Raw genomic sequence first — 26,029 nt, 5'->3', positions numbered from 1 at the left:
TAAGTAACTTCAGGACTTAATAATCAGACATAGTCTGATTTTGAGCCTTGCTTTCGACACAGGTAAAGGTTGTATTTTTACTAACAACCGTTTTATGCTTGAAGGTCTCAGGGAAAGCCATTAATCAGAAAGAGTCACTGCATTGAATAATTTCCTTCAGGCAAACCTGTCTTTTCACAGTTTCCTGACTATAAGGGTGAATGCCCTCTCCTGTCTTCTGAATGCTGGTATCACTTGTGGTTTGCATCATGACCTTGGCAATTGGTCATGTGTGGCTTTGCAATACTTTTATTGTTGATTAGGACTGTTCTTTATCTCTTATGGAGTTTTTATATGTTTCTTTGTTCTTTTTTTTTTTTTGAGGAAGATTAGCCCTGAGCTAACTACTGCCAATCCTCCTCATTTTGCTGAGGAAGACTGGCCCTGAGCTAACATCGTGCCCGTCTTCCTCTACTTTATATGTGGGACGCCTGCCACAGCATGGCTTTTGCCAGCGGTGCCATGTCGGCACCTGTGATCCGAACTGGAGAACACTGGGCCGCAGAAGCGGACGTGTGCACTTAACCACTGCGCCACTGGGCTGGCCCCTGTTTCTTTGTTCTTCATGATGAGATTATGAGCTCCCTAGGGTGTCATGAATCTTGAGAGGAAGTGTAACACGGTGTAAAGCTTGAGTCAGCTGGCTGAGGTTCAAATCTGGTCCCCACTAACACTAGCAAGGTGTTAACTTACTTGATCCTGTTTCCCAGCCCCTATCCTCAGGCGTATAGTGAAGATGAGGGACGATGTAGGGAGAGTGCTTGGCTGTGATCTCTCCCCGGCCCTTAGTCTTTGGTTGGCAGGCCCTTGATAAATGTGAGCAGGTTGACCTATTTGGAGTGCATCGCAGTAGCCAATGTTTTGCTGGAGAGTGGCAGGCTGGCCTCAGCATGTGGTGTGCCGGGTGGCTGCATGGTTGAGCACCTGCTGTGTATGAGATACGAGGGTGGAGACAGCTATGTTTCAGAGATGCTTTCTGGTGCTCAGGGGCTTATAATCAAATGGGATGGGCCATTTGATGGTTCTGAAGGTAATGGCCACAGCAGTTCCCTGCAGCATTGTGGATGGTGGCTCACTGGGTATTGTGGCTACCATCTTTCCTTTTATTTAATTTAACAGAGTTGCCAACACCTCCCAATTAGAATGCTTCTGTGCCTGGTAAGTGACCAGTTATTGCCTTTGCCAGCATCTTAACAGAGGTTTCTTGTCTCTGAGCTGTAATGCCATCACAATCAGGTGACAATGAGCAAGCTGAGTCTTTTACAGTCGGCACAAAACTTTGAAAAATGCTAGATTGGGGCTGGCCCTATGACCAAGTGGTTAAGTTCGCACGCTCTGCTTTGGCGGCCCAGGGTTTCGCCGGTTCAAATCCTCGGCGAGGACATGGCACCACTTGTCAAGCCATGCTGAGGTGGCATCCCACATGCCACAACTAGAAGGACCCACAACTAAAAAATACACAACTATGTACCGGGGGGCTTGGGAGAAAAAGGAAAAATAATATCTTAAGACAAAAACAAAAACAAAAAAACACTAGATCAACAGCAAGAATGTGCAGTTTTTCTCCAGCTCCATGGTCACAAGAGGGCTCAGTGATATTTTGTGGGATTGTAACAGCTTTCCCCCAATTACTGAAATGCTTAATGAAATAATGAATAATTGTCAAATCATTTATTCTTTTTTTTTCACTCCAGCATTCCTGGATATGAATGAGGACCCTCCTCAAACAAGAACAGAGAGATTGAGCTGATCATTTCCAACCTTAGCTTCAAGGCATAGCTGGAATTAGTTCCAAGATAAATCTTGATCCTAGGCACTTTGTTCCGGAAGACCCTACAGGCGTTTCTGCTGTAACACTATATATGTTTTCTGCAAAATCACACACCTATAATATTACAAGAAGGCTTATGGGAAAAGTAGCGTTGAGGCATTACAACTGCAACTTTATGACCAGAGTAGGACAAAAACAGTCATTGGTGCCTGGGAAGATGCTTTGGACCACCAAGGCAGGCAGCACAGTGTGATGCTAAGACTGTACAAAGAGTGTTCTGATGAGAACAGAGTTGGCGGTTGCTGAGGCAATACAGGTGGAAGTGGAGCTCTGAGCCACTGGGGCTGCCATTAAGCAGTGTGTGCAGCTAGGAGTGTCGGGGAGGAGGACCTAAGTACAAGGACTTGCTCTGCCCCCCCAACATTTTATTATGAAAATTATCAAAAATACTGAAATGTGAAGAAATTATATAGTGAACACTCATGTATCCACCACCTTGATTCTTATAGTCAATTTTAGTTTTTTAAAAATATAACTGAAAGGGCTTTTCCTTTTCCTGCTGAAAATTACAATTCTACTTTTTAAGAAAAGTTTTTTTAATGTTTTCTTTTTCTCCCAAAGCCCCCCAGTACATAGTTGTATATTTTTAGTTGTGGGTCCTTCTAGCTGTGGCATGTGGGATGCCGCCTCAGCATGGCTTGATGAGCAGTGCCATGTCCGTGCCCAGGATCCGAACCTGCGAAACCCTGGGCCACTGAAGCGGGGCGCACAAACTGCACCACTCGGCCACGGGTCCAGCCCCTATAATTCCACTCTTGCTTTTTCAATTTCCTTGTCTTAGAAAAATTACATTTGAACCAAGGGTGCTTTCTTTTTACTGATATCATTACCCTGTTTACCAAATCTATATGAGCTCATTTGCATTATAGAAATGGGCAGCACTGTAGCAGAGCAGGCTGTTTCTCAAGTGTGTAGTGTGTGTGGTTGTCTCTCCCTGCTCCTCTCCTGCCCCATTTATTATACCAAAACCAGTGGGGCAGAGAGAGAGAAGAGCTTATGCACCTTTTTCTCCAGACAGTGAGTCTCTGACATTTTCACCATTTAGGTGGTTTTAAAGATTTTGAACATCCCTTATCCATAGATTTCCACCTTTCCATGGAATAATCAGTGAGTGTCTTAATTTTAGTTAATGTCTATCAAAGTTTTGGAACTTAATAAAAATGTATTTTATGGGTCACTGATAAGTAGTATTTAGTCTCCAAATGAGTGGAAATATTTGGGATGGCAAATCATTAAGCTTTAGAAAGAGGGAGAAGGCTGGTAGTGTGGATCTGGTCTTGGTTCTCAGGGAGGACCCTGACTGTTAATTAGTCCCTCTCTTGCCCAGTTCTTAGAGGGAAAGAATAATTTGAGATCTGGTGGCTGAAGTGGCTGTCTGGGGAACCCATAGCAGAGATAGGGATAGCTACCATAAGTGGAAAACAGAGAAGAGGAAGAACCCAGGGTCTTTACATGATGTCTTGACTTTTCAGTTTTCAACTGTTGCACTGTCTCATCCTCACAACTCCAGTCTCTGGTGAAGCACGTGGGATGGGTGTTCAACCCATAGAGGGTGGCCAAGGGAACGAGGAGAGTTTGAGGACTTTTTTGAGAGCCAAGAAAAGTTCTCTACAAGGCTACCATGTATCACACCTATATAAGACAACTGCCTTCTTTCTGTGTGGCATTATCAGCACTGTTTCTTAGAACTGTGTCTGGCTCCAGATGCCATCCATCAGCCCTGCTGCTCAGGGTCCTTCACGGATCCTCTGGGGCGAGCCATTCCAGGGGTCTGTAACTATGAGGGGTGAAAACACGTCACCTTGATGCCCTCTCTCTTTCCCCAGATCGGACCCAGCACAGGCAGCGTCAGTGCAAACTTCCCCCGCCCCGCCTTCCACCCATGTGTGTCAACCCTGCCCCTGGAGGGACCATCTCTCGAGGTAAGGGAGGAGCCTTGCCTCCAGCACCAGCTTGGTCTAGGGTCTGTGGGAAGGTGGGTGGCAGCGGGAGCCCGGGTGCCAGGGCCATGGGCCTCTGGAAAGTGAGTGAGGAGGAGTGGGGTAACAGAGTTGTTGGAGCTCTCAGGGAGAGATCATTGGGAAAGGTCTGGGTTATTTTATGATCCTTGGCCACATGGCTGAGACCCTCTGGTCTCCTTGTGTGACCAGGAATAAAGCCTAGGCTCAGTCTGGGTGTTTGGCACTAGCATGGAGAATCTGCAGGATCTTCTAGGCAGTCCCTGGCCCAATGTGGCTTAGAAAGTGCAGGGCACTTGTAGTAGAGTAACAATAGAGAGCCTTGACTCAGCCCACTGCCCTCCCTCTTGGAGGCTTTGGGGATGTCTGGCAAATCACTTCCCTATCTCCCCCTGGCACCTCAAAGCACTTTACTGACATTAAAATGTGCCTCTCAGTTCATTTGGCAAGGTAGGCTCTCCTTTTGATTGGAGAAAATGTCAGAGCACCCAGATAGGTAGGAGCTCACCTTAGGTCCCTCTGGTACTCAGGGACAGGGCCAGTAATAGGACCTAGGGAAGCACCTCTGTCCTAACTCCTCTCTTCCCTCCGAGTTAGATCTTTTCCAGGTCTGCTAAGACCAGTGCTCTTGGTGGCCTCTTCCTTATCCTGACAGCTGCCCTTCTCCACCCCACTGGCTGCCTGTTCACATCCCTCCCCCAGTTGCCTGGCACAAGAACACTATTTTAGGTCATAGAGTCTTTGCCTCAAGTAGAGACAGCATGTCCACTTTAGGCTCTGTCTGTAAAGTGCTTTGAAGGTCGAGAGCTCAGGAAGGGTGCGGGGAGCACAGAGCACCTCAGTTTCTGCAGCACATGCTGCTGCCATATGTCCATGCAGTTTCCACATACACCACCCTGCTACAGTGGCCCTGACTACGGACAGCAGCATAGAAATAAGTACTTTTGGCCCCTCTGACCATTTGACTTAGGTATTAAAGAAATGCCACCCCCCTCCCGTTGCCAAAACAAGAGTTGATTGCCCTTTTTTTTTTTCTTTCTTAAAATGCCCTGTAACTCGAAAAGGCTGAACGTTAACATTTCCAACATGGCAGGTGAGTGGCTCTGAGAGTGTCAGATGTGCTTTGGCTAAGCTTGAAGATGGTTAGTTGGGATTAACCAGGCAGCACGGCTAGGCAGTGCCTCCTTGAGCACATGCAGAGGAGAAGGCTGCTGCACTTGGGAGGGGCAGCTGGTCCCTGTGGGGCAGCCCAACAGGCCCCGCCCTGTCTTCCCCAGGAGCACAGACTCCTTGAGCCTGATTGTTGCCTTATAGCTGCGCCTGCAAAAGGCATCCATGGGTTTATGTGTCTTTGCCTTCTCTCTCTCTCTCTTTTTTTTAGCTAGAAAGTGTTCTTGCCTCCATTTCTTCATCACAGAAGCAACAGACCTCTTAGTCCACATATGACTGTTGGACCTTTCTGCCATGCTTTCTGATTCCCTCGAGGCTTTGCTGGTGCCTCTGCCCTTAAGAAGAAAGCGTCTGGCAGAAACAGTCTTTCTGGTGTTCAGATAGGAAAACAGGGCTCAGAAAATGGTGGCCACTTGAATAGGTTATAGCACCCATCAGAGTCAGATTTGGGATTGGAAGAAACTATCACCTCCTTTCCCAATCTACCCCAAATTCTACTGCCAACCTCTTACCAAGGCCTCCTTCCAAGGTAAAGGGTGAATAAATTAAGAAACTCACCTCTAAGCCTCACCTGCAAATCTTTCCCACCCACCCAGATCTGAGATGTAGAGCACTGGAAAGCAACATGGGATAACACTCCTTCTCTCAGGATCCTGGGGGCCACAGGACTGGTCTTTCCTGTCCATCCCCTCATGCAGATGTGTTCCCTCTTCTTGATGCGGTGATTTACCTCATGGGACCTTGTGACTTCACATGTGTGGACAGGAAGGCCATGAGGATGGGTAGGGTGGGCAGGGTGGCCACTCGGCCCCTGTCGTTCTCCTTACCTTTCTCATTGCAACCAAGTGGACTATTTCTTGCCATTTTGACCATCCATACAATATCTAACTATGGTTGAATTGACAGAAAGTTGGCCAAGACCACTGGTTTCTTCAGGTATCGGTGGTCCCTCTCATTTTCCCTCCAGAAGTTCTGTGGTCTGCCCAAAGTCTGGACTATCTTAGGCTTCCTCCTATTTCTTTTTCCCATGGCCTTCAAAGTTTAGAATCCTAAAATCCTCCGGTGTATTCAGCAGATCCTTTACACTTTGATTCCGTGCTGCTAGGTGTCATTTAGTACCGGATGTCGTGCTTGAGCTAGAAGTGAATGGAGAGATCTCTGAGCCAGTAAACCCTTTCTTTTTTCAGAATTTTCCTCCTTTTTCACAGGCAAAGGAGTCAACTTTCTCTCTCCAAAGGATGGAGAGTGGAGGAGAAGGCTTAATGCTGGAGGAAAGGAAGGGGAGCATGCCTGAGCCCCCTGACTTCCCTCAAGGTCCTCTACGGCAGGAGTCAGCAAACTTTCTTTAAGGCCGGAGAGTGAATATTCTAGGCTATGCAGGCCATATGGTTTCTCTGCCATTATAGTGTGAAAATAGATAATACATAAACAAATGAGCATGGCTATGTTCCAATAAAAGTTTATTTATAAAAATAGGCAGTGGGCGGATTTGGTCTGCTGGCTATAGTTTGGCAACCCCTGCTCTAGACCAGTGGGGAGACGATTACAGAACCAGAAGGGTTTCAAGAGCTGCTATAGGAACTGCCCTCATTTTAAAGAGGCAATGAGGTTTGCAGAGGTGAAATATTTGCTCAAGGTGATACCAGCTGTTAGAGCCCAGATGAAGTAAATGAAATAGGAAAAGGGGATAGGCTCCCTGAGAACCAACTAGTTTGTTGACATTAGCTGATGGGTTTTTTTTACATAAAATTTTAAACATCTGTTCCAAATATGTTTTCTAAAACAGAGAAAATAGTACAATGAACCTGCAAATATCTGTCACCCAGCTTGAACAGTTAACAACTCATGGCTAATCTTGCTTTGTGTATATCACTCCGCTTTGGCCTTTCTGGAAGCAGATCCATGAAATGATAGCTTTTCAACCTTAGCTTGACTAAGTAGCTAAAACTAAGTAGCTGTCAGAGCAGAGTGCTATACTGAGGGCTTCCTGATGCACCATGACAGGCGCAGGCTGTTTTCCAGGCAGGGTCTTTTCATCTAGGCTGTTGTCTCCTTCAGCTTTCGGACACCACAATTTTCAAAACTTGGCCTCAGCCAGTGCTGCCACTACCAGGCTTGATAAGCTTCTGGATTCTTTTGAGGTAATTTGGGCTGCTAACAATCCTTGAGAACTACTGAAGCTGAATGTATTCCTCAGCTTTTGGCAAATTAAAGTGCTACTTGGCCAAATTCAAAGCCCTTGGAGAATCACGTTCTGCCCCATGGGTCTTGCCATACCAATATGGATGATCTGGGTTGGGGTGTTTGATATAGATGGTGGTATCCCCTTGTGTGAGGTCAGTTCATTGCTGCCAAGGACACCTTCCATTTTGCCCCTTTCCTGGTAAAAACCCACTGAGGAGAAAATCGAGGAGCAGGAGTTGAAGCTGCCCTGCCCTGCCCTGGGTCTTTCTCCCAGTGACCTGTCCCCTGTTGTCTGAGACCTTAGAGGACAGTGGCTTCTCTAACAGAGCACTTTGCAAAGCTGCCTTCCAAACATCCCAGTTTATGCTGACCACAGCCATAACAAATTGGAGGAGCAAGTTTGTCCTGATTTTCCCAATTGATGAAATTGCCCAAGGTTCACAGCTGGCAAGTGGTAGAATTGGGAATAAGCCTAAGTATCAGGACTCAAATCCTGTGTTCTTGCCATAGGCCTGCAGTTCTCAGATGTGGTCCCAGACCAGCAACCTCAGTATCATTTGGGCACTTGTTAAAAATGCAGGTTCTTGAGCCCCACTCCAGACCTAATAAATAAACTCGGGGGTGGCTCCCAGCAATGTTTTCACAAGCTCTCCAAGGGATCATTGGAGTCGGATCTAGAATTATAAAACACACAAAACCCTCCCTCCCAGCTTACCCTCAACTGCACTGCCAACCTCTGACCAAGGCCTCCTTTCAAAGGACTGAGACCTTGAGGCCCCTTGCTGTCGTTGTCACTGCCCCAGCATGCAGATTCATCCTGATTCCCAGCTTACCCAAAGCTGCGCTTCTCAGTGCCATAACAGGCAGAAGAGGAATGGGCCTGGCAAGAATCCAAGCATGGTAGTTTGGAAACAGAATCTACCTGCCTTTCAAACAAGTAAGGAGCAGCAGCTTCAGACTCTCACTGCTGGACCAGCACAGTTCTTGGGCACAGTGTCCAAGTCGGGTATTTTTCACCTGTGACTCCAGCCCCGGGGATTAAATCTGGTCTGCTTGTGTTCAAGAAGTCTTCCCTGTCCTGGCTCCAGATTCTTCACTATGTTTACTTTGTAAGCCATTAAATGCGATGGGGGTGCCCCAGTTTAGCAATTATCTTACAACTGTGGGGGCTGGAGTCCAGGCCACTTTGTCAGGGTATGTGACAGGTATTTACCAGCAATCGGTAGGACCTAGAGGGAACTTCATTTCCTTGAATGGATGTTGAGCTAAGGCCTGCACTATTTCCCAAGAAATCCCATTCCCTTTTCCTGCCTCAGATTCAGATGAGGAGTCTGTGGGTTTAGTTTTACTGGGGGAGTGATTTCAGCAGGGTCCCAGCCCGGGGCCTGGCCTGCCCACCGGTTGACTGGAGCCTGGGGTTGCTGGAGGCCTTGGTCTGTGCGAGGCTGGAGCCAGGCAGCCCCGGCCATCTCAGGTCGCCCCCACCCCGGGTCCGCCCATCCGGCAGGGGGCGCGCAGCGCTCGGGCCGCCCGCTCCGCCCTTCTACCATGTGCCTGCCGGCTCCGGGGCTGCTGGGGCCGGCGGGAGCGCGATGGCGGCCGCCAGGAGGCTCATGGCCCTGGCCGCCGGCGTTTCTCCGCGCCTGCGGCCGCCGGGTCCCCACACCACCTGGCGACAGGGACGCTCGCGCGGCCTCTCATTAGGCTGCGCCCGCCCCGACTGCACCAAGGAGGCCGCTGAGACCGAGGCGGGGGCGGCCCCCGGCGGGCCCGGGGAAGGCGACGGAAGCATGGTAAACGGTGAGGGCGGTGGCAGGCGCGGCCAAGCCGCGACGCCCTTGACTCCTGGGGATGGCAGAGCCACGGGCGTGGGCCGGGGCCCTCTCCCCGATAGTGGCCGAGACCGCCGTCCGCTGGCGGGCCGCAGCCCTGCTGTTGTAAAACTGAGTGTGGTACGGGCCCAAATGGACCCCGAGCGTGGAGGTTCTGGGGCTGGAGCGCCTGCACTTGGCAAGAATAGGTGAGAGGTGTGGCACCTCGAGAGAGTGGGGGAAAACAGGTAAAAGTCCAACTCCTGCCAGGATGGGTGGTCAATGGTTAGAGGGTCAAGGGTAAGCACAGCCTCACCAGTGTGGGAAAGAGCCCAAAATACACCTGGGACTTGAGGATCTCAAATAAAGATGGAATGATTGCTCTAGTGGACCCCAGAGCTGTGCGTCTTGAAGGTTGCAGCGAATGAAACTGAGGAGTGCATCCCTGCCCATCAAGGTTGCATAGAACCGGCGCTCCCTGTGCTATAGAGCTGGAGGGAGTACTAGTTCACATTTGTAGTTTTATCTATAGGTCTAGTGTGCTACTTAAACTTGGGTCGCTCTGTGGGATAAAACCCCTTTGAGTCTACTTAGATACTGTTTCTTAACTGCTTGGTTCTTAGTTGCATTATAAGTTATCATTTAGAGGGAGACAGAGGCAGGCAGAATCCTCCCTCCTAGCCAGTTGATGTAGGAGTCTGCCCCCAAGGAAGCAGTCTCAACCCAGGCAGCAGGGTTACATCAGAATTCCTGGAGGAGCTTTTTCAAAATACAGAGCCTTCCCCAACATCACCACCATTCTCAAGTGCCCTGTGGTGAACAGTGTGTCCAGTGCTGTGCAAAAGCTCCCTAGGTGATTTATGATTGATGCATGCAGGTTCACGTGTGCATATATGTACTCCCTACAAATTCCTTTTGGGAGCTGGTTTAAAGTTGAGTATAATGCCAGAGAGTGTGAGTGGAGAATGAAAAGGCTTCCCATCTCTTTCTCTAGTCTCTGACCCTGCATCTCTTGAAGGGCCACTCTGGTGCTGTGGGACCCTTCCTTCTGTTTTTAGCTGCTCCCAGCAGGCTTCTTCATGGTCTGGCTAAGCCCTGTGTCTGGCACAAGCTGCCTCTGGGTGGACATTTCACCCATTTCTGCTCTAGGATTGATCCAAAGCACAAGTGAAAAAAAGTGAGATGCCTCTCATGGTGTCTGATGCATCCTGCCTCCACTTGACTCCAGCAGACTTGGGTGAGGAATAGCTCATGCCTGTGTCTCAGCTGTGGAGGTCTCCATTCAGTGTTCCTACACATAACCAGGCTCTCGGGAGGCCTTTTGCAGGGTGCTGAGGTACACCTGAGAACTGGGGCCTGGTGTTCCGACTCTGGAACCAGTCCTCCCTTTTGTGTGTCTTTTATTTTAGAGAGACCTTGCGTTGTCTTGATCTCCAGTTTGTGTGTGTGGTAGATTTTTGGTGTTTTTTGTTGTTGTTGTTGTTAGTGCCTTCTTTCAGACATCAAACTGGGGGAATTAGTTGTCATCTGGGCTTCTGTAGCTGATGTATTAAATTAGATGCTCGGGTGGGGGAGAGGATGCTGTCTGGTTCCTTCTGTGGTGTGTAGGTCATTGGCCCTTCTTCAGGAGATGGTCGTGCAGGTGGGTCTACCTCACTGTTCCCTGTAAGCCCTGAAGCCATTCCTCTATCCTTTGCTAAGATGCTCCTGGGTTGTTTGGGGTCATGAGCCAACATCCTCAGTATCTAGTCCAGGGTTGCCTTGATTCATACCCCATGGAGTTTTTAAAAGAAAGAGAACAACTATAATGCTTTTCTTCTTATTTTCTTAGCTTCTAGGGACCTATTAAAAGAGTTTCCACAGCCCAAAAACCTTCTCAACAGTGTGATTGGAAGGGCCCTTGGCATCTCACATGCAAAAGACAAACTGGTCTACGTACACACAAATGGGCCGAAGAAAAAGGTAACTGCTGGTGGCAGGGAGCCGTGTTTGTCTGACTCTCAGGAAGGAAACTGGGTGCCCTTTTCTCCTTCAGATTTCTTTGTCAAAGAGGCCATAGAGTGGATTTTCTGAACTGAAAATGGTCAACAGAGAATCTCAGAGCAAGGCTAGGTTTGAAGGAGAGCCTGGGTTAAGGAAAGGGAACACAGGGCAGGTGAAATGAGGAGTTGTCATCTTGTGTAAGACAGGTCTCTGCACTGATCCCTAGTTTTGGTCCCGTGTTGACTAACTGGAACTGCGGAAGGTTAGAATTGACAATGTGAATTCCTGCTCCTAGAGTCTTGTAGGTCCTGGGACTCACAGAAGCTTGCAGGCAAACCATTTCAAAGGAAGATTTTTAACTTTAAAGATGGGTCCCACCTTGCCCTCTGGCTAGAACATGGCACTTTGAAGAAGCAAAATGAGTTGGGACAAATGGCTGAGTTAGAGCCTTACACGTTGTTAACGATGGGGTTGGGGTTCTGTCCTGCAGTCAGCTCCACAGCTTTGCTGTTGATTGTCCATGTGATTTGCAACAACTTTGCAGTCTGGAGAGGCAAGGGCCCTGATTCTCTCTTCTCCTCCCCAGAAAGTCACCCTCCACATAAAGTGGCCCAAGAGCGTGGAGGTAGAAGGCTATGGCAGCAAGAAGATCGACGCTGAGCGGCAGGCTGCAGCTGCGGCCTGCCAGCTGTTCAAGGTGACCCTCCCCTGCCCTTCTGCGTAGTGGAAGCCGTACAGACCTCCCTCTTGGGAAACTCCTTGCCTCTTGCACTGATGGTCTCTCTGGTGCTAGGTGCATCTAGGTAGAGGTTGACAGGGTGTTCAACCCCCACCTGTCCTGAGCCCTTCCCACCTTGTGGTTTCTTTCTTGTTTTTCAGCCAGTGAGGGAATAGATTTTTTTTTCCTACTGTAGTTATCTACTTTCTGCAGTTTAAAAACCACAGAGAAGAACCCCTTTATGAAAAATACTCTCTCTGTATAGCACCAAAGATATACTTCTGTTTTGATTTTTGTTTTTCTTTCCTCATTGTTTCATGTGAGTTTTTCTCTGTAGCCACATGGTCATTTTACTTGTGATGGAAGCATGATACTCATTTCTCTCACTTCCCAGTGGTTAGGCATGAGTTGCTTTCAAGTTTTTGTTTACCCAGCGTTTACTAGACCTTCAGTGTTGCTCATTGACCTTTCTCTCTATCCCTAATTGACTCCCTTCGTGGCTGTGCCAACCTTGAATTTTCCTCAGGTCCCTAGGTCTTCATCTCTGCTCTGATAAGGACAAAGCTATAGGAAGTATATTCGTTCAGCTTCTCTCCCACTCATGGTCTCCAGGCCTTCACTGCCCCTGCTTCCTTCCTGCATCTGAGGAGGAAGGTCCTTCCTATCTTGGGCCCCTGCACCACTCTTCTCTTTTCTCTGTCCCTTTTCTGTGTCTTTTCTCTATCCCCTCTTCCACACTTTCATTTAATTTTCAGATCCTTCCTCTTCTGATTCTTTTCTGTAGGCTTCAGAAATAGTTCAGGGCCTCGCCTGGTGGCGTGCTAAGTTTGCACACTCTGCTTTGGCAGCCTGGGGTTTGTGGTTTTGGATCCCAGGTGTGGACCTACACACCGCTTGTCAAGCTATGCTGTGGTGGCATCCCACATACAAAATAGAGGAGGATTAGTACGGATCTTAGTTCAGAGCCAATCTTCCTCATAAAAAATAAGTAAATAAATAAAAATTTTAAAGAAATTAAGAAAAAACCTTCAGTGTTCTGATCCCTCCCCTCATTTCTTCTGCAAACAGCTCTCTGTGCTTTGGGTTTGCATTTTCTCTACCCCAGTGTCGTGGCTGCTGCCTTGATTACTGGTTAATTTCACATCGTGCAGTGCCTGACAGGTAGCTGTGGTCCCCAGATGATTGTTGACTGAATGGAGCAATGCTTTGCCAGGCTTATCAGCCTCTTCTTGAGCCTTGTTCTGCTCAGATGTTCTGTGGCTTTGGCACTGCCAGGTATCTCTTCCTCAGCCCCTGGGTTACCTCTCCTTCTCCTTCTCTTTGGGTCACCCCAAGCTCCTCTTCCTCTCCCAACATCTAAAAACATCTCTTTTTTCTCTACCCTTTCCCTCTGGGGAAATCTCTCTTAAAGTTCAACTGTCCTTTCTGTGTGTTTTTTTTTTTTTTTTTTTTTGATGAAGATTAGCCCTGAGCTAATTACTGCCAGTCCTCCTCTTTTTGCTGAGGAAGCCTGGCCCTGAGCTAACATCGTGCCCATCTTCCTCTACTTTTTATGTGGAACGCCTACCACAGCATGGCATGCCAGGCGGTGCCATGTCTGTACCCAGGATCCAAACCGGCGAACCCCAGGCCACCGAGAAGCAGAACGTGCAAACTTAACCACTGTGCCACTGGGCCCGCCCTCCTTTCTGTGTTTAATGCCTTAGAAATCTCCATCTCCCATTGAGTAGCTCTACTTCAGGGGTTCTCTACTGGGGGGGATTTTGCCCCCTCCCCCCCCGGGAATATTTGGCAATGCCTAGAGACATTTTTGGTGGCCACAGCTGGAGGAGTGCTGCTGGCATGAAGCCAAGGATGCTTATAAACATCCTACAACGCACAGGACAGCCCCCCCACAACAAAGAATTACCTGGCTCCAAATGTCAGTAGTGCCGAGGGTGAGAAATTCTCCTCCACTTGGGAATTTGAAGGCACTTTAAACCCAGCCTGTGTGCAGTGCATCAGGATCATATTCCTGTCTAGCCATTTCTCTGTTTCCTGTCTATGCTCAGCCTTTTTTGTTTTTTGTGGTTAATTGTAAAATACACAAAATATAAAATTTACCATATTAACCTTTTTTTTTTTTTAAGATTTTTAAATTTTTCCTTTTTCTCCCCAAAGCCCCCCGGTACACAGTTGTATATTTTTAGTTGTGGGTCCCTCTCGCTGTGGCAAGTGGGACGCCACCTCCGCATGGCTCGATGAGCGGTGCCGTGTCCGTGCCCAGGATCTGAACTGGCGAAATCCTAGGCCGCCAAAGTAGAGTGTATGATCTTAACCATTCGGCCACGGGGCCGGCCCCTTAACCATTTTTAGGTGTATAGTTCAGTAGTATTAAGCATGGTCACATTGTTGTACACCTGATTTCCAGAACTTTTCCATCTTGCAAACTGAAACTGTACCCAACTCCCCATTTTCTTCCCTTCCCTTGGTAACCATGGTTCTACTTTCTGTCTCTGATTTTGGCTACTCTAAGTATTTCATATGAGTGGAATCATACAGTATTTGTCTTTTTGTGACTGGCTTATTTCACTTAGCATAATGTCATCAAAGTTCATCCATATTGTAGCACATGTCAGAATTTATCTCCTTTTTAAAGGCTGAATAATATTCCATTGTATGTGTATACCACATTTTGCCTATCCATTTGTCCATCGATGGATGCTTGGATTGCTTCCACCTTTTAGTTGTTGTAGATAATGCTGCTGTGAACATGGGTTTACAGATATGTCTTTGAGACCCTGCTTTCAATTCCCAGAAGTAGAATTGCTGGATCATATGGTAATTTCTATTCTTAATTTTTTGAGGAACTGCCCTACTGTTTTCCACAGTTGGCTGCACCATTTTATATTCCTACCAACAGTGCACAAGGGTTCCACTTTCTCCATATCCTCACCAACACTTGTTTTCTGGGTTTTTTTCCTTTTTTTTGATAGTAACTATCCTAATGGGTATGAGGTGGCATCTCATTGTAATTTTGATTTGCATTTTCTTAATGACTGGTGGTGTTTAGCATCTTTTCATCTGTTTATTGACCACATATCTTCTTTGGAAAAATGTCTATTCAAGTTCTTTATCCATTGTTTAATCAGGTCTTTTTGTTGTTGAGTTATAAGAGTTCTTTATATATTCTGGAGCTGATAGCCTTTTCATTCCCCAATATCTGTACACATGGTTCTTCAGCTCTTCCCTTTCCCCCTAAAACCAGATGTGGTTCTTAAGCATTGCCCTCGTGCTTACAAAGGTAACTGGAAGTGCTCTTAGAGCAGCCACAGCCTAGGGGGAGGTGCCCACATGTGGAAGCTTCCTTCTTCTTGAGGAATGAGTAGAAGTTTACCAGGGCCCAGGGATGGAGCAGGGCGCTCCAGACACAGGGCACAGAGGCATGGAACCCGGCTGTATGTGAGCACCTGCAAGGAGTGTGAGCATGGGTCTGAGTGCTTGGTGATGGTAGGGACAGGTAGGGAGGGGCCAGCACACCAAGGCCTTAGATGTCACAGGGAGGAATTTTTATTTGATCCGGTGCATGCTGGGTCTACTGACTGGTGGTAATTGTTAGAATGACACAGCCAAATTTTCTTTTAAGAGTAGTCACCAACAGGAGTGGGATTGGGCAAGATCAGAGATGGGGACACTGGATAGGTGAGAACGCCAGTATCGGCAGTGGAGGAGGTTACTTCAGGATGTATTAAAGAGATTTTGAAAAGACAGTGACTGGTCAGATGGAGGAGGAGAGAGGAAGAGTGGGTTAGTGGAGAAGCATGAGCCAGCACGGGGGGCTCTGAAGGGAAGTGGGTTAGGGTGGGCTTTGTATGGAGGGAACAGTAGTAGCCAGCAGGTCAGATATTCAGGGGTATTCGTCAGGAACAGCATGAGCCGGGGTGGTGAGTGAGTGTAAGGCAGGAGGGAAAATCATGCTGTCCTGCTGGGACAGGGGAAAGATGCTGTGTTTGTTTTCTATATAATCACATACATCCTTGTAAACAGTGAGGCAGTGATGGCAGAAGCACCAGGCACCCGTTCTGCCCTGTCCTGAGTGGCTCTGGCTCTGTGTGTGTGGATGTTTGTGGGTGTGCCCTCCTCCCCTCTCTCTGTCACAGAATCCTGCTGTTCTCATGCATCTGTTCTTCCACGTGAACTTCAGAATCAGTTTGTCAAATGCCCAAGAAGCGTATCCAGACTTTAGAATTATGTTAATTCATGGATTAATTTAGGACTCTTTTGTCTTCTCACACATAAAAGTTTTATCATTTAGGAACATATGTCTCTCTGAATTTATCTCCTTTGCCAAGTTTTGTATTAAAAAAAATTACAAATCTGTACCTTTCTTAAGTTCATGTTAGGTAGGTTATGATTTCTGTTGCTGTTGTGAATAGAATTTTTTTAAATTACGTTTTTTAATTACAGTTGGTTATTTCAGAAACCTAAGAAGAGAGTCGTAAGAAGGAAGGGCATGGTCGCTCCTCAGCTTGTCACAAGTCAGGTGGGGCTCAAGCCTCACTAGAGAGGTGCCTGGACTCTAGCACCTGTCGTCCGCTGTCATGTGGCCATAACGTCAGAAACCCACTTAACGCGTCCGTGTCTTTCCTGTGTCACTTTTACCTCTCCCAACTTGAATTCCAGTAGCGTGTGCCTTATCCATACTCTGCTCCTTGTTCCAGTAGCGTGTGCCTTATCCATACTCTGCTCCTTGTTCTAGCTTTTCACTTACTTTCTTGGTCCTTAGACCCTAGTCGTCTGCGTTTCTGTTCTGCCTCTTGGATTCAGAGCTTCTTGAGGGCAGGGACCAGGTCTCATCTCTAAAGATGGTGCTCAGGGTGGTCAGCGTGTGGTTTTGTATGTGCTAGAGACTCAGCATATGTTTGGATATTTTCTCTAGAAAAGAATGAAGTTATAACACATCTTAAAATAACATTTTTGTATAAATGGCTTTAAAAGTGTTTTAAGTTACTTCTAGAACATGTTCCCAGCGTAAGATTCTTAGGTCAGAAGGTATATCTGTTTTATGGTGTAGGCTTCATATTTTCTAATTGCTGTATTCACTGAAGCTTCCTAGATCGTTTTGTAAATGTATCTGCTTCCCTGTTACTCTGGGGTGGGTTTGTGTGTGTGTGTGTGTGTGTGTGTTTTGTCTAATAGGTGTAAGAATTTACCTTGTCATTTTCATCTGTCAAAGCTAGACATGTGAAGTGCTGTCTCTGTGCCCAGTCCCTGCCTAGTGGCTGAGGTGGGTAGACAGGTGAAAAAGCGTGGCTCCTGCATATGAGGGACTTATGGTGTAACTGAGCAGGTTCCAGGCAAACTGAGATGTGAGGATGTTATGGACCCTCACAATGGCCCTTTCCTCCCCCCAGGGTTGGGGTCTCCTGGGCCCCCGGAACGAGCTATTTGATGCAGCCAAATATCGTGTGCTAGCCGATCGCTTTGGCTCTCCGGCTGATAGCTGGTGGCGTCCAGAACCCACCATGCCACCCACTTCCTGGAGGCAGCTGAATCCTGAGAGCATCCGGCCAGGGGGACCTGGGGGCCTCTCCCGCTCCTTGGGCCGGGAGGAAGAGGAGGATGAAGAAGAAGAGCTAGAAGAGGGGACCATTGATGTCACTGACTTCCTGTCCATGACCCAGCAGGACTCCCACACCCCACTCAGGGACTCGAGGTACAGCTGGAGGCAGAGGATGCAGGAGAAGCTGCTTGCATCTTTACATGGGGATGGGGGGATGTTCCCTGGGAGCCGTCTCTGAGAGGGGAAGGCCCTGCCCCACATCTCATCCTGCAGGTCCCATTATTTATTGGTATATCTGCCTATTCTTGGGGAGAGCCAGCTGTGGTCTTGTACTGTGTAGCTGGGCTTTTGCAAAACAGCAGCATGGACCCTCCCTCCAGCTCACACTCAGGTCCCTCAGAGGCCCAGCAACTGCTTTGCCAGCCCCCTGCCCCTTCCCTCTGCTCTCTTGTCTGTTGGGGGAACTGAGGGAGCATTAGCTATGCTGTGTGTCTGTGACAGGATCACAGACAAGCAAAGATGCCCAGCCTGCTGTCTCTTTTATGCTTCCTGGCTGCCTGCTGCAACAACGCAGCGTCCTAGCCCCTGGGTCTCAGAGCCTGAGGTGGACTTGTCCCAGGAAGAAATAGAGCTTTTTCACCTAAGCTTTTGGTCCTCCCAGGGGGGGTTCCTTTGAAATGACAGACGACGACAGTGCTATTAGGGCTCTGACCCAGTTTCCGCTTCCTAAGAACCTTCTGGCCAAGGTGATTCAGATAGCGACATCGTCCTCCACAGCTAAGGTGAGTTGGGTCTCCTAGAAGTGTGTGGGTGGGGAGCTGGCTTGGTCATGTCTGGTTTTCCCCAAGACCAGCTGGAAGGGAAACTACAGGTGTGTGGAGGGGCTGAGGATACCTGTTCCCCCAGCCCACACCTAGGCCAGTTGGGGGAGCTCAGGGTCCTTGGAAGGTGAAGAGGGTGAAGCAGCAGGGACAGAATGGAAATCAAAACACAGGAGGACAGGGAGCGGGCTGGGGACTGTAGGAGTGGAAGACCCATATCTGTTCAAGGATGGTGGGCAGGAATGGAGGGGGTCGGGATGTGGGCAGCTGTCTTGCTGGGCTGTGAGTTCATCTTTGCTGCCAGGCTGAGGGGCTTTGGTTAGGCAGGGCTTCTCTCCAGGTGCAAGCCTTTTTGCTCCCCCAGGACGTACCTGGTTTTTAGCTCATGCTGACAGCTTCAGCCCACAGCTGCTACCACACCTGTTTGCCTTGAAGGTGCTGAGAGGACAGTGGGCTAAGCGGGGAGGTAGTGGCATTGCCCACCTGCTGTCTTCTGCTGTGAAGTTGTAGTAGAGCAAAAGCCAGCCCAGGACTGAGGAGCTGCAGTCCCATAGGGGCTTGCTTCTGCCTCTACAGGGCTACTTCTTGTGTGGCTGTTGTTTGGCACCTGCTGAGATGGGGGTTAATGCCATCTCTGGGTTCCTTGGCATTCTGAGAATGCCACAGATGTTTTCAATCCCAGCCATTTTATAGCTGTCTCTCTTGCCTTCTTTGTAGAACCTCATGCAGTTCCATACTGTGGGTACCAAGACCAAGCTGTCTACTCTCACCCTGCTCTGGCCTTGTCCCATGACCTTTGTTGCCAAAGGACGCCGCAAAGCAGAGGCTGAGAATAAGGCAGCAGCCTTGGCCTGCAAGAAACTAAAGGTGAGTCCAGGAAGGTCCCTGGTATGATACGTTAGATCTAGTCTTGGAGCTCCCTGCTACCTTTGGCAAATTGATCCACTTTTCCAGGAAATGAAATCCACCACACCAGGCCCTGGCCTGGACACAAAAGTAACTGGTGCCAACCCTTGCTCGTGAGGCTGTGTGGCTGCTGTTTCCAGGACTTCCTTACGGTCCCTCTGGTGGTGCTTTGCCTGTGAGGTCAGCCTTTTCAGCACTGTTGGCCAGAACCTGGGTGAGGCCGGGAGGAGACTTGTTCATCACTCTGAATGGCATAAAGCTGGAGGAATGGTGCCCGTGCTGAGTGGCAGACTCTGTGTCTGGAAAAATCTTCATAACCTGGGCTTTGTGGCCAAAACTAATAATACGATGTTTATCTGGGATGAAGGTTGAAGAAGCACTCAACCCCAGGGTGAAAGCAATCTGGCCTACAGCTGACAGCTCCCTCAGAGAGGCTTGGCGGTCACCTGATTCCCCAGCGGTGGGAGTCAGCATTGTGGTGAGACTCTCTGAGAAGTTAGTAATCTCAACCCATGTCAGTAGAGGTTTAGTTTGCAGAACAAGAGAAGAGAGAGGCCCTGCTTTACTCTGAACAGTCAAGTATACCTTTGGTGTGTGTGGCTCTGGGAACTGCATTTTAGATACAGCTGATGGTGAGAGGTGACGAGAGCCTGGAGAGTAGACGAGGGCTGGGGACAGGTAAGTGGCGAGATACAAGAGGGAGTGGATGTGTTACCTGGGGCTCAAGAGGGCAGAGCTAGCGCTAATTGGGAGAACTTTGAGGAAGTTTGAGTTTTAGCTTGATAGACACAAGCACTGATGATCACAAGCCCCTCAGCATGGCAGAGGCCTATCTCAGGAAAGAGCGAGCATCTGGTTGGTGGCAGTGTTCAGAGAACAGCTGGCTGGCCACTTGTCAGAGAGACTGCAGGTGCATTCTCACAGTCCTGCGAAAGGGTGGAAGCTTCTGCTGCAGCAAGGTGGCTGTGTCAGCACCTCCTGTGCTCCAGGGACTAACTTGAGGTCTGCCAGGAAGCCAGAGGAAGGGGAGGCTGGTCCCTGCAGCGGTCGACTTCTTGAAGGAGGGAATGTTTGATCTGGGTGTGTAGAGAGAGCGGAATCCAGACATTATAGGTGACGGGAACCCAAGAAGGGAAGAATGACTGGTTTTACACACCTGTCTGAGGTGTGTAAAAAAACAAAACATTGTTTTCTTGCCTTGTTTTCTCTCTGGTGAGGTGGCTTTGGGCACGTGGGGAAATAAGATGCAGTGTTTCCCTTCCAGTGGCTTATTTTATCAAGTTGCAGAAATGGATACTTAGAGGAATTCCGTGCATATGTGTATGGTGGGGTCACCGATAGAATGGTTGCCGGGATGGGCTTTGGTGAGGCAGTGAAGGCAGAGGGAGCCTGTGAGGCATATTCTGGGGTCGTTAAGGGCCTGGCCCACCTATCTTAGAGGTCCATGCTGGGAATTCGTGGAGATCAGATTAGGCTGTTGTGGGGGCTGCAGCTGCTCAGGGAGCGGTTTCTCAGGTACACCCCCCACCCCCGACCCCCCAGGCAGGTATGGTGCTGTTCTACTTGAACATGTCAGGTCTTGCTTTTCTTTAATTAAACTACTTAATTTTTTTTTTTTTTTGGTGGAGATTTACATTTTCCTGGTTCCTAATTTCTCCCTCATGTGCCATGTCAGTCAAAAACCAAAATCTCTTAGAACAGAGCTTGCCCTGCAGGACTTCTCTCTGGAGCTCCTGAGCCTGTCTGGGCCAGTTCTGGGGAAGCGGAGCTATAGACTGAGCTGTACGTGTTCCCTCTGCAGAGCCTGGGCCTGGTGGACCGGAACAACGAGCCGCTTACCCACGCCATGTATAACCTGGCCTCCTTGCGCGAACTGGGTGAGACCCAGCGCCGGCCATGTACCATCCAGGTGCCCGAGCCCATCCTCCGCAAGATAGAGACCTTCCTGAACCATGTAAGAGAATCCCCCCATCTGCTTCCCTCTTCTCCAGACTGAAAGCCTCCCCCTGTAACAGTCAGCAGTAACTCCCCTTTTTCCCCACTGAGGATGGATCCTGGGTGCACCCTTGCCCTGAGCAGCCCAGTCTTGCCCGCAGAGGTCCCAGGGCAGTCATAGACTGAGTCCTGCCCAGCGGCTTGGCCCATAGCACCTGGCCCAAGTGATCATGTGGCAGGGCTGGTTGTGAGTTAATGAGAAGGTTATTTCTCTTTCACTATTTTGCTTGCCTCTCCTGTCTTTTAGTACCCTGTGGACAGTTCGTGGATCTCCCCAGAGCTGCGGCTGCAGAGTGATGACATCTTGCCCTTGGGCAAGGACTCAGGGCCCTTGAGTGACCCTATCACAGGCAAGCCCTACATGCCCCTATCAGAAGCAGAGGAGGTGCGTCTGAGCCAGAGCCTGCTGGAGCTGTGGCGGCGGCGAGGGCCAGTCTGGCAGGAGGCCCCCCAGCTCCCTGTCGACCCACATCGGGACACAATCCTCAATGCCATTGAGCAGCACCCGGTGGTGGTCATCTCTGGGGACACTGGCTGTGGGAAGACCACACGGATCCCCCAGCTACTGCTGGAGCGCTATGTGACAGAGGGCCGTGGTGCCCGCTGCAATGTGATCATCACCCAGCCACGCCGCATCTCGGCTGTGTCCGTGGCACAGCGGGTCAGCCATGAACTGGGACCCTCCCTGCGCCGGAACGTGGGCTTCCAGGTGCGGTTGGAAAGCAAGCCCCCAGCCCGAGGCGGGGCTCTGCTTTTCTGCACTGTGGGGATCTTGCTGCGGAAGCTGCAAAGCAACCCTAGCCTGGAGGGCGTGAGCCACGTCATTGTGGACGAGGTACACGAGCGGGACGTGAACACAGACTTCCTGCTGATTCTGCTCAAGGGCCTGCAGCGGCTCAACCCAGCCCTGCGGCTGGTGCTCATGAGTGCCACAGGCGATAATGAGCGTTTCTCCCGCTACTTTGGTGGGTGCCCTGTCATCAAGGTGCCAGGCTTCATGTATCCTGTCAAGGAGCACTACCTGGAGGACATCCTGGCCAAGCTAGGCAAGCACCAGTATCCGCACCGGCACCGGCACCATGAGGTGAGGGGACGCGCCTGCCCCCTCCTGCCCAGGGCTCCTGGCCTTTCCTCCATGGATTCCCATCCTCCCTATCCTTGTGGCTTGGTGCCTTCCCCAAGCCTCAGTTTCCTTGATAGAAATGGGAACGATCAGGTTGGCTTGACAAGGGTGTGGTGAGGGTTGGAGGCGATGTGATGTGCTGAGTACCTCGGTCTCACTGAGTCATGGTGGCTGTGTCTTGTGCACGACCCTTTGCCCTGGGGCTGTGACTCTGGCCTCTCTTCCCCCACCCCAGTCTGAGGATGAATGCGCACTTGACTTGGACCTCGTGACTGATCTGGTTCTGCACATTGATGCCCGTGGGGAACCAGGTGGGTGCTTTCCCCTCTGCCCTGTGCCCACCCTGACTTCCATCTGCCGGGAGCGAGCAGCTCATGTCTGCAGGGCCCCTTTACAGGTGGGATCCTCTGCTTCCTGCCTGGCTGGCAGGAGATCAAAGGAGTGCAGCAACGCCTCCAGGAGGCCCTGGGCATACACGAGAGCAAGTACCTAATCCTGCCAGGTGAGAGTATATGCAAGGGTGGTGGCCCCCCCAGACACCAGTCTTGCCCTCTGTTCAGGGGACTCACCCAACTGGGACTCAAGGGACCTGGGTTTCTGATCAGACTGCACTGCTTTTTGTTGGCTTTGCGAGCTTTACTGTGCATATTACTGACCTGGGCCTCATTTTCATCAAAATAGGGTCAAAATCTTTGCCCTGCCCTCATCACAGGGAGGTTTTGACAGGAGCAGTGCCCATAACCAGTGTGTTCTTGCTGCCCACCAGTACACTCCAACATCCCCATGATGGACCAGAAGGCCATATTCCAGCAGCCTCCAGTTGGGGTGCGCAAGATTGTCTTGGCCACCAATATTGCTGAGACCTCCATCACAGTCAACGACATTGTGCACGTGGTGGACAGCGGTCTGCACAAGGAGGAACGCTATGACCTGAAGACCAAGGTGGCACCCATCTCCTGGGCCCAGGCAGCCCCCAGGGGAAGAGCTCCAAGTTCCGAGGTGGCCCCCAGCCCAGATGTGCCTTGGACCTGCCCTGTGTGTCTGGAGAAGGCCACACTTGTTGGGTCTCAGAGTCCCTGTTGGGGGAGGAGGGGTTGTTGAGGGGTTAAATGAGGTGAAGGCCAGGTGTGGGGAGCACTGAGGAAGGCCTGTGGCATCTGTGTTGCTACTCACCTGCCCCCTCCCCCAGGTGTCCTGCCTGGAGACTGTGTGGGTGTCACGAGCCAATGTGATCCAGCGCCGGGGCCGGGCGGGCCGCTGCCAGTCAGGCTTTGCCTACCACCTATTCCCACGGAGCCGGCTAGAGAAAATGGTCCCTTTCCAAGTGCCGGAGATCCTGCGCACGCCCCTCGAGAACCTGGTGCTGCAAGCCAAAATCCACATGCCTGAGAAGACGGTGAGGCAGGGGCGGGGCAGGGCAGGGCTGGCCTTGGGAACGGGCAGGCAGGATGCAGGCTCATGGGCTGTGGCTTGTTCTTGCTGTAGGCAGTGGAGTTCCTCTCCAAGGCTGTGGACAGTCCAAACATTAAGGCGGTAGATGAGGCTGTGATCTTGCTCCAAGAGATCGGTGAGTGGGGCAGGGCCAGGCCGGGTTGGGCTGTGGAGTGGCTCTCAAGGGCGGGACTGACAGTTGAGCTGTTGCAGGGGTGCTGGACCAGCGGGAGTACCTGACCACCCTAGGGCAGCGCCTGGCCCACATCTCCACTGACCCCCGGCTGGCCAAGGCCATAGTGCTGGCCGCCATCTTCCGTTGCCTGCACCCACTGCTAGTGGTCGTTTCCTGCCTCACCCGGGACCCCTTCAGCAGCAGCCTGCAGAACCGGGCGGAGGTGGACAAGGTCAGACCAGTCCCTTCCTGTGGCCCTCTCGCTCTCCCTTCCAGCCCTCCTCCACCCCTTGCCCTGTGACTCGGGTACCCTCCTCGCCCTCCCAGGTGAAGGCACTGTTGAGCCACGACAGCGGCAGTGACCACCTGGCCTTCGTGCGGGCTGTGGCCGGCTGGGAGGAGGTGCTGCGATGGCAGGACCGCAGTTCCCGTGAGAACTACCTAGAGGAAAACCTGCTCTACGCACCCAGCCTGCGCTTCATCCACGGTCAGCGGGGTCCCACCCCTAGTCTCTCAAGTCCTTCACCCCCTTCCCACTCGCACTGGACAGTGTGCATGATGAGCTTGTCATTGCCCAGCCTTGTGGCGGGGGGGCGCTGGGTTCACCCTGACTTTGTCTCCCCAGGACTCATCAAGCAGTTCTCAGAGAACATTTATGAGGCTTTCCTAGTGGGGAAGCCCTCGGACTGCACCCTGGCCTCTGCCCAGTGCAACGAGTACAGTGAAGAGGAGGAGCTGGTGAAGGGTGTGCTGATGGCGGGTCTCTACCCCAACCTCATCCAGGTGCTGCTTCGGGCAGGGGCGGTGACCGGGCCCCAGTCTCCTTTCCCATCCCCTGCTCCTTGCTCAGCCCATTCATCTTTTCCTTCATCCCTACAGGTGAGGCAGGGCAAGGTGACCCGGCAGGGCAAGTTCAAGCCCAACAGCGTCACATACAGGACCAAATCAGGCAACATCTTGCTGCACAAGTCGACCATTAACAGGTTGGGGGGCCATCAGGGTGGAGCAGGACAGCTGGGATGGTCCAGAAGGGTAGTTTCACCCAGCCCTATATTCCCTAGGGAGGCCACACGGCTACGGAGCCGATGGCTGACGTATTTCATGGCTGTCAAGTCCAACGGCAGCGTCTTCGTCCGGGACTCCTCCCAGGTGCACCCACTAGCTGTGCTGCTACTGACCGACGGGGATGTCCACATCCGTGGTGGGTACCTGCAGACCCACTCCTCAGGCTGGTCTGTCTCCTCAGGGGCCTGGCCTCACCTTGGGTTCCCATCTTTTCCATTCCCCCAGATGATGGGCGTCGGGCCACCATCTCACTGAGTGACAGTGACCTGTTAAGGCTGGAGGGTGACTCACGCACCGTGCGGCTGCTGAGGGAGCTGCGCCGGGCCCTGGGCCGCATGGTGGAGCGGAGCCTACGCAGCGAGCTGGCTGCACTACCCCCTGTTGTGCAGCAGGAGCACGGGCAGCTGCTTGCACTGCTGGCCGAGCTGCTGCGTGGGCCCTGTGGCAGCTTTGACGTGCGCAAGACAGCTGATGACTGAGCCCCATGTCTGCTGGGGCTGTGTACAGAGTGCAAATGTTTATTTAAAATAAAGTTCTATTTATCCCTTGTGAGCATTGCTAGCCGATGGAGGCTCCTCTCTCAGGGCCTCAGCACCCCGGCCACAGTTCCCCAAACCAAGAGAAGACTGAAGGTGGAGAGGAGGGGCTGATGCTTGTGTTGCTGTGGAAGGGGCTGTGGGCTGAAGTCTTAAGGGATGGAGGAGCTTAGAACCATCAGTGCTGCTGACTGACTGGGCCAGGCCAGTCTTTGTCACAGCTGTTCCTATAGGTGCCCACACCCATGCCTGTCACAACTGTCTCTGTCCTTGCAGGTTTGGACAGGAAGTACTGAGCACCCTCTTCCCCAGGTTCTCCTCCCTGGGGCAGTGGTCCACAGTGTGTCTGCTCATTCAGGCTGGCTGCCACCTAGCCCCAGGCACTACTGGGGAGAAGTTCCATAGGCAGCCAAGGCCCACTTGGACCTTAAGCCTCAAGGGGCCTTGGGTTGTGTGGCAGCCCTACTGTGAGCTGTGACTTTCCTTTGGTCATATCCACAAATTCACAGATGAGGGGCTGAGGTCAAGGCTGCACAGTGGGGCCAGCCCTGGTGGCCTAGTGCTTAAGTTCGGTGTGCTCCACTTTGGCTGCCTGGGTTTGTTCCCAGGCAGGGACCTACACCAGTTGTCTGAGAGTGGCCATGTTGTGGTGGCAGATCACGTACAAAAAAGGAAGACTGGCAGCAGACGTTAGCTCAGGGCAAATCTTCCTCAGCAAAACCCCCCCAAAACAAAAAACTG

The 26,029-nt window shown here is 50.8% G+C and overlaps 1 protein-coding gene across 7 annotated transcripts in view; it reads left to right on the top strand.

The window, feature by feature from the left end:
* Positions 1–25,307, top strand: part of DHX30 (DExH-box helicase 30) — a 31,086-nt gene extending 5,779 nt beyond the window's left edge. For 3 of the 7 annotated variants that reach the window (XM_046671656.1, XM_046671660.1, XM_046671669.1), the window contains exons 5-24: positions 3,697–3,792; positions 4,893–4,921; positions 10,825–10,955; positions 11,563–11,673; positions 17,088–17,389; positions 17,898–18,018; positions 18,775–18,924; positions 20,765–20,917; positions 21,206–22,042; positions 22,317–22,392; positions 22,479–22,583; positions 22,848–23,023; positions 23,271–23,477; positions 23,567–23,648; positions 23,726–23,919; positions 24,015–24,174; positions 24,313–24,470; positions 24,567–24,670; positions 24,749–24,888; positions 24,978–25,307. In XM_046671656.1, coding sequence (XP_046527612.1) covers positions 3,697–3,792; positions 4,893–4,921; positions 10,825–10,955; positions 11,563–11,673; positions 17,088–17,389; positions 17,898–18,018; positions 18,775–18,924; positions 20,765–20,917; positions 21,206–22,042; positions 22,317–22,392; positions 22,479–22,583; positions 22,848–23,023; positions 23,271–23,477; positions 23,567–23,648; positions 23,726–23,919; positions 24,015–24,174; positions 24,313–24,470; positions 24,567–24,670; positions 24,749–24,888; positions 24,978–25,231 — 3,586 coding nt within the window. In that variant the 3' untranslated portion in view covers positions 25,232–25,307. Of the gene's footprint in view, positions 1–3,696; positions 3,793–4,892; positions 4,922–8,747; positions 8,983–10,824; positions 10,956–11,562; positions 11,674–17,087; positions 17,390–17,897; positions 18,019–18,774; positions 18,925–20,764; positions 20,918–21,205; positions 22,043–22,316; positions 22,393–22,478; positions 22,584–22,847; positions 23,024–23,270; positions 23,478–23,566; positions 23,649–23,725; positions 23,920–24,014; positions 24,175–24,312; positions 24,471–24,566; positions 24,671–24,748; positions 24,889–24,977 lie in introns of those variants that run through there. The other 4 variants (XM_046671679.1, XM_046671696.1, XM_046671688.1 and 1 more) reach the window with 2 other exon arrangements.
* Positions 25,308–26,029: the final 722 nt, after the last annotated feature.

Source organism: Equus quagga, chromosome 1 (genome assembly GCF_021613505.1).
Source record: "Equus quagga isolate Etosha38 chromosome 1, UCLA_HA_Equagga_1.0, whole genome shotgun sequence".
NCBI classification, from domain to species: Eukaryota; Metazoa; Chordata; class Mammalia; order Perissodactyla; family Equidae; genus Equus; species Equus quagga.
The sequence above is the reverse complement of the archived record's forward strand: the minus strand, read 5'-3'. Positions and strand labels throughout refer to the sequence as shown.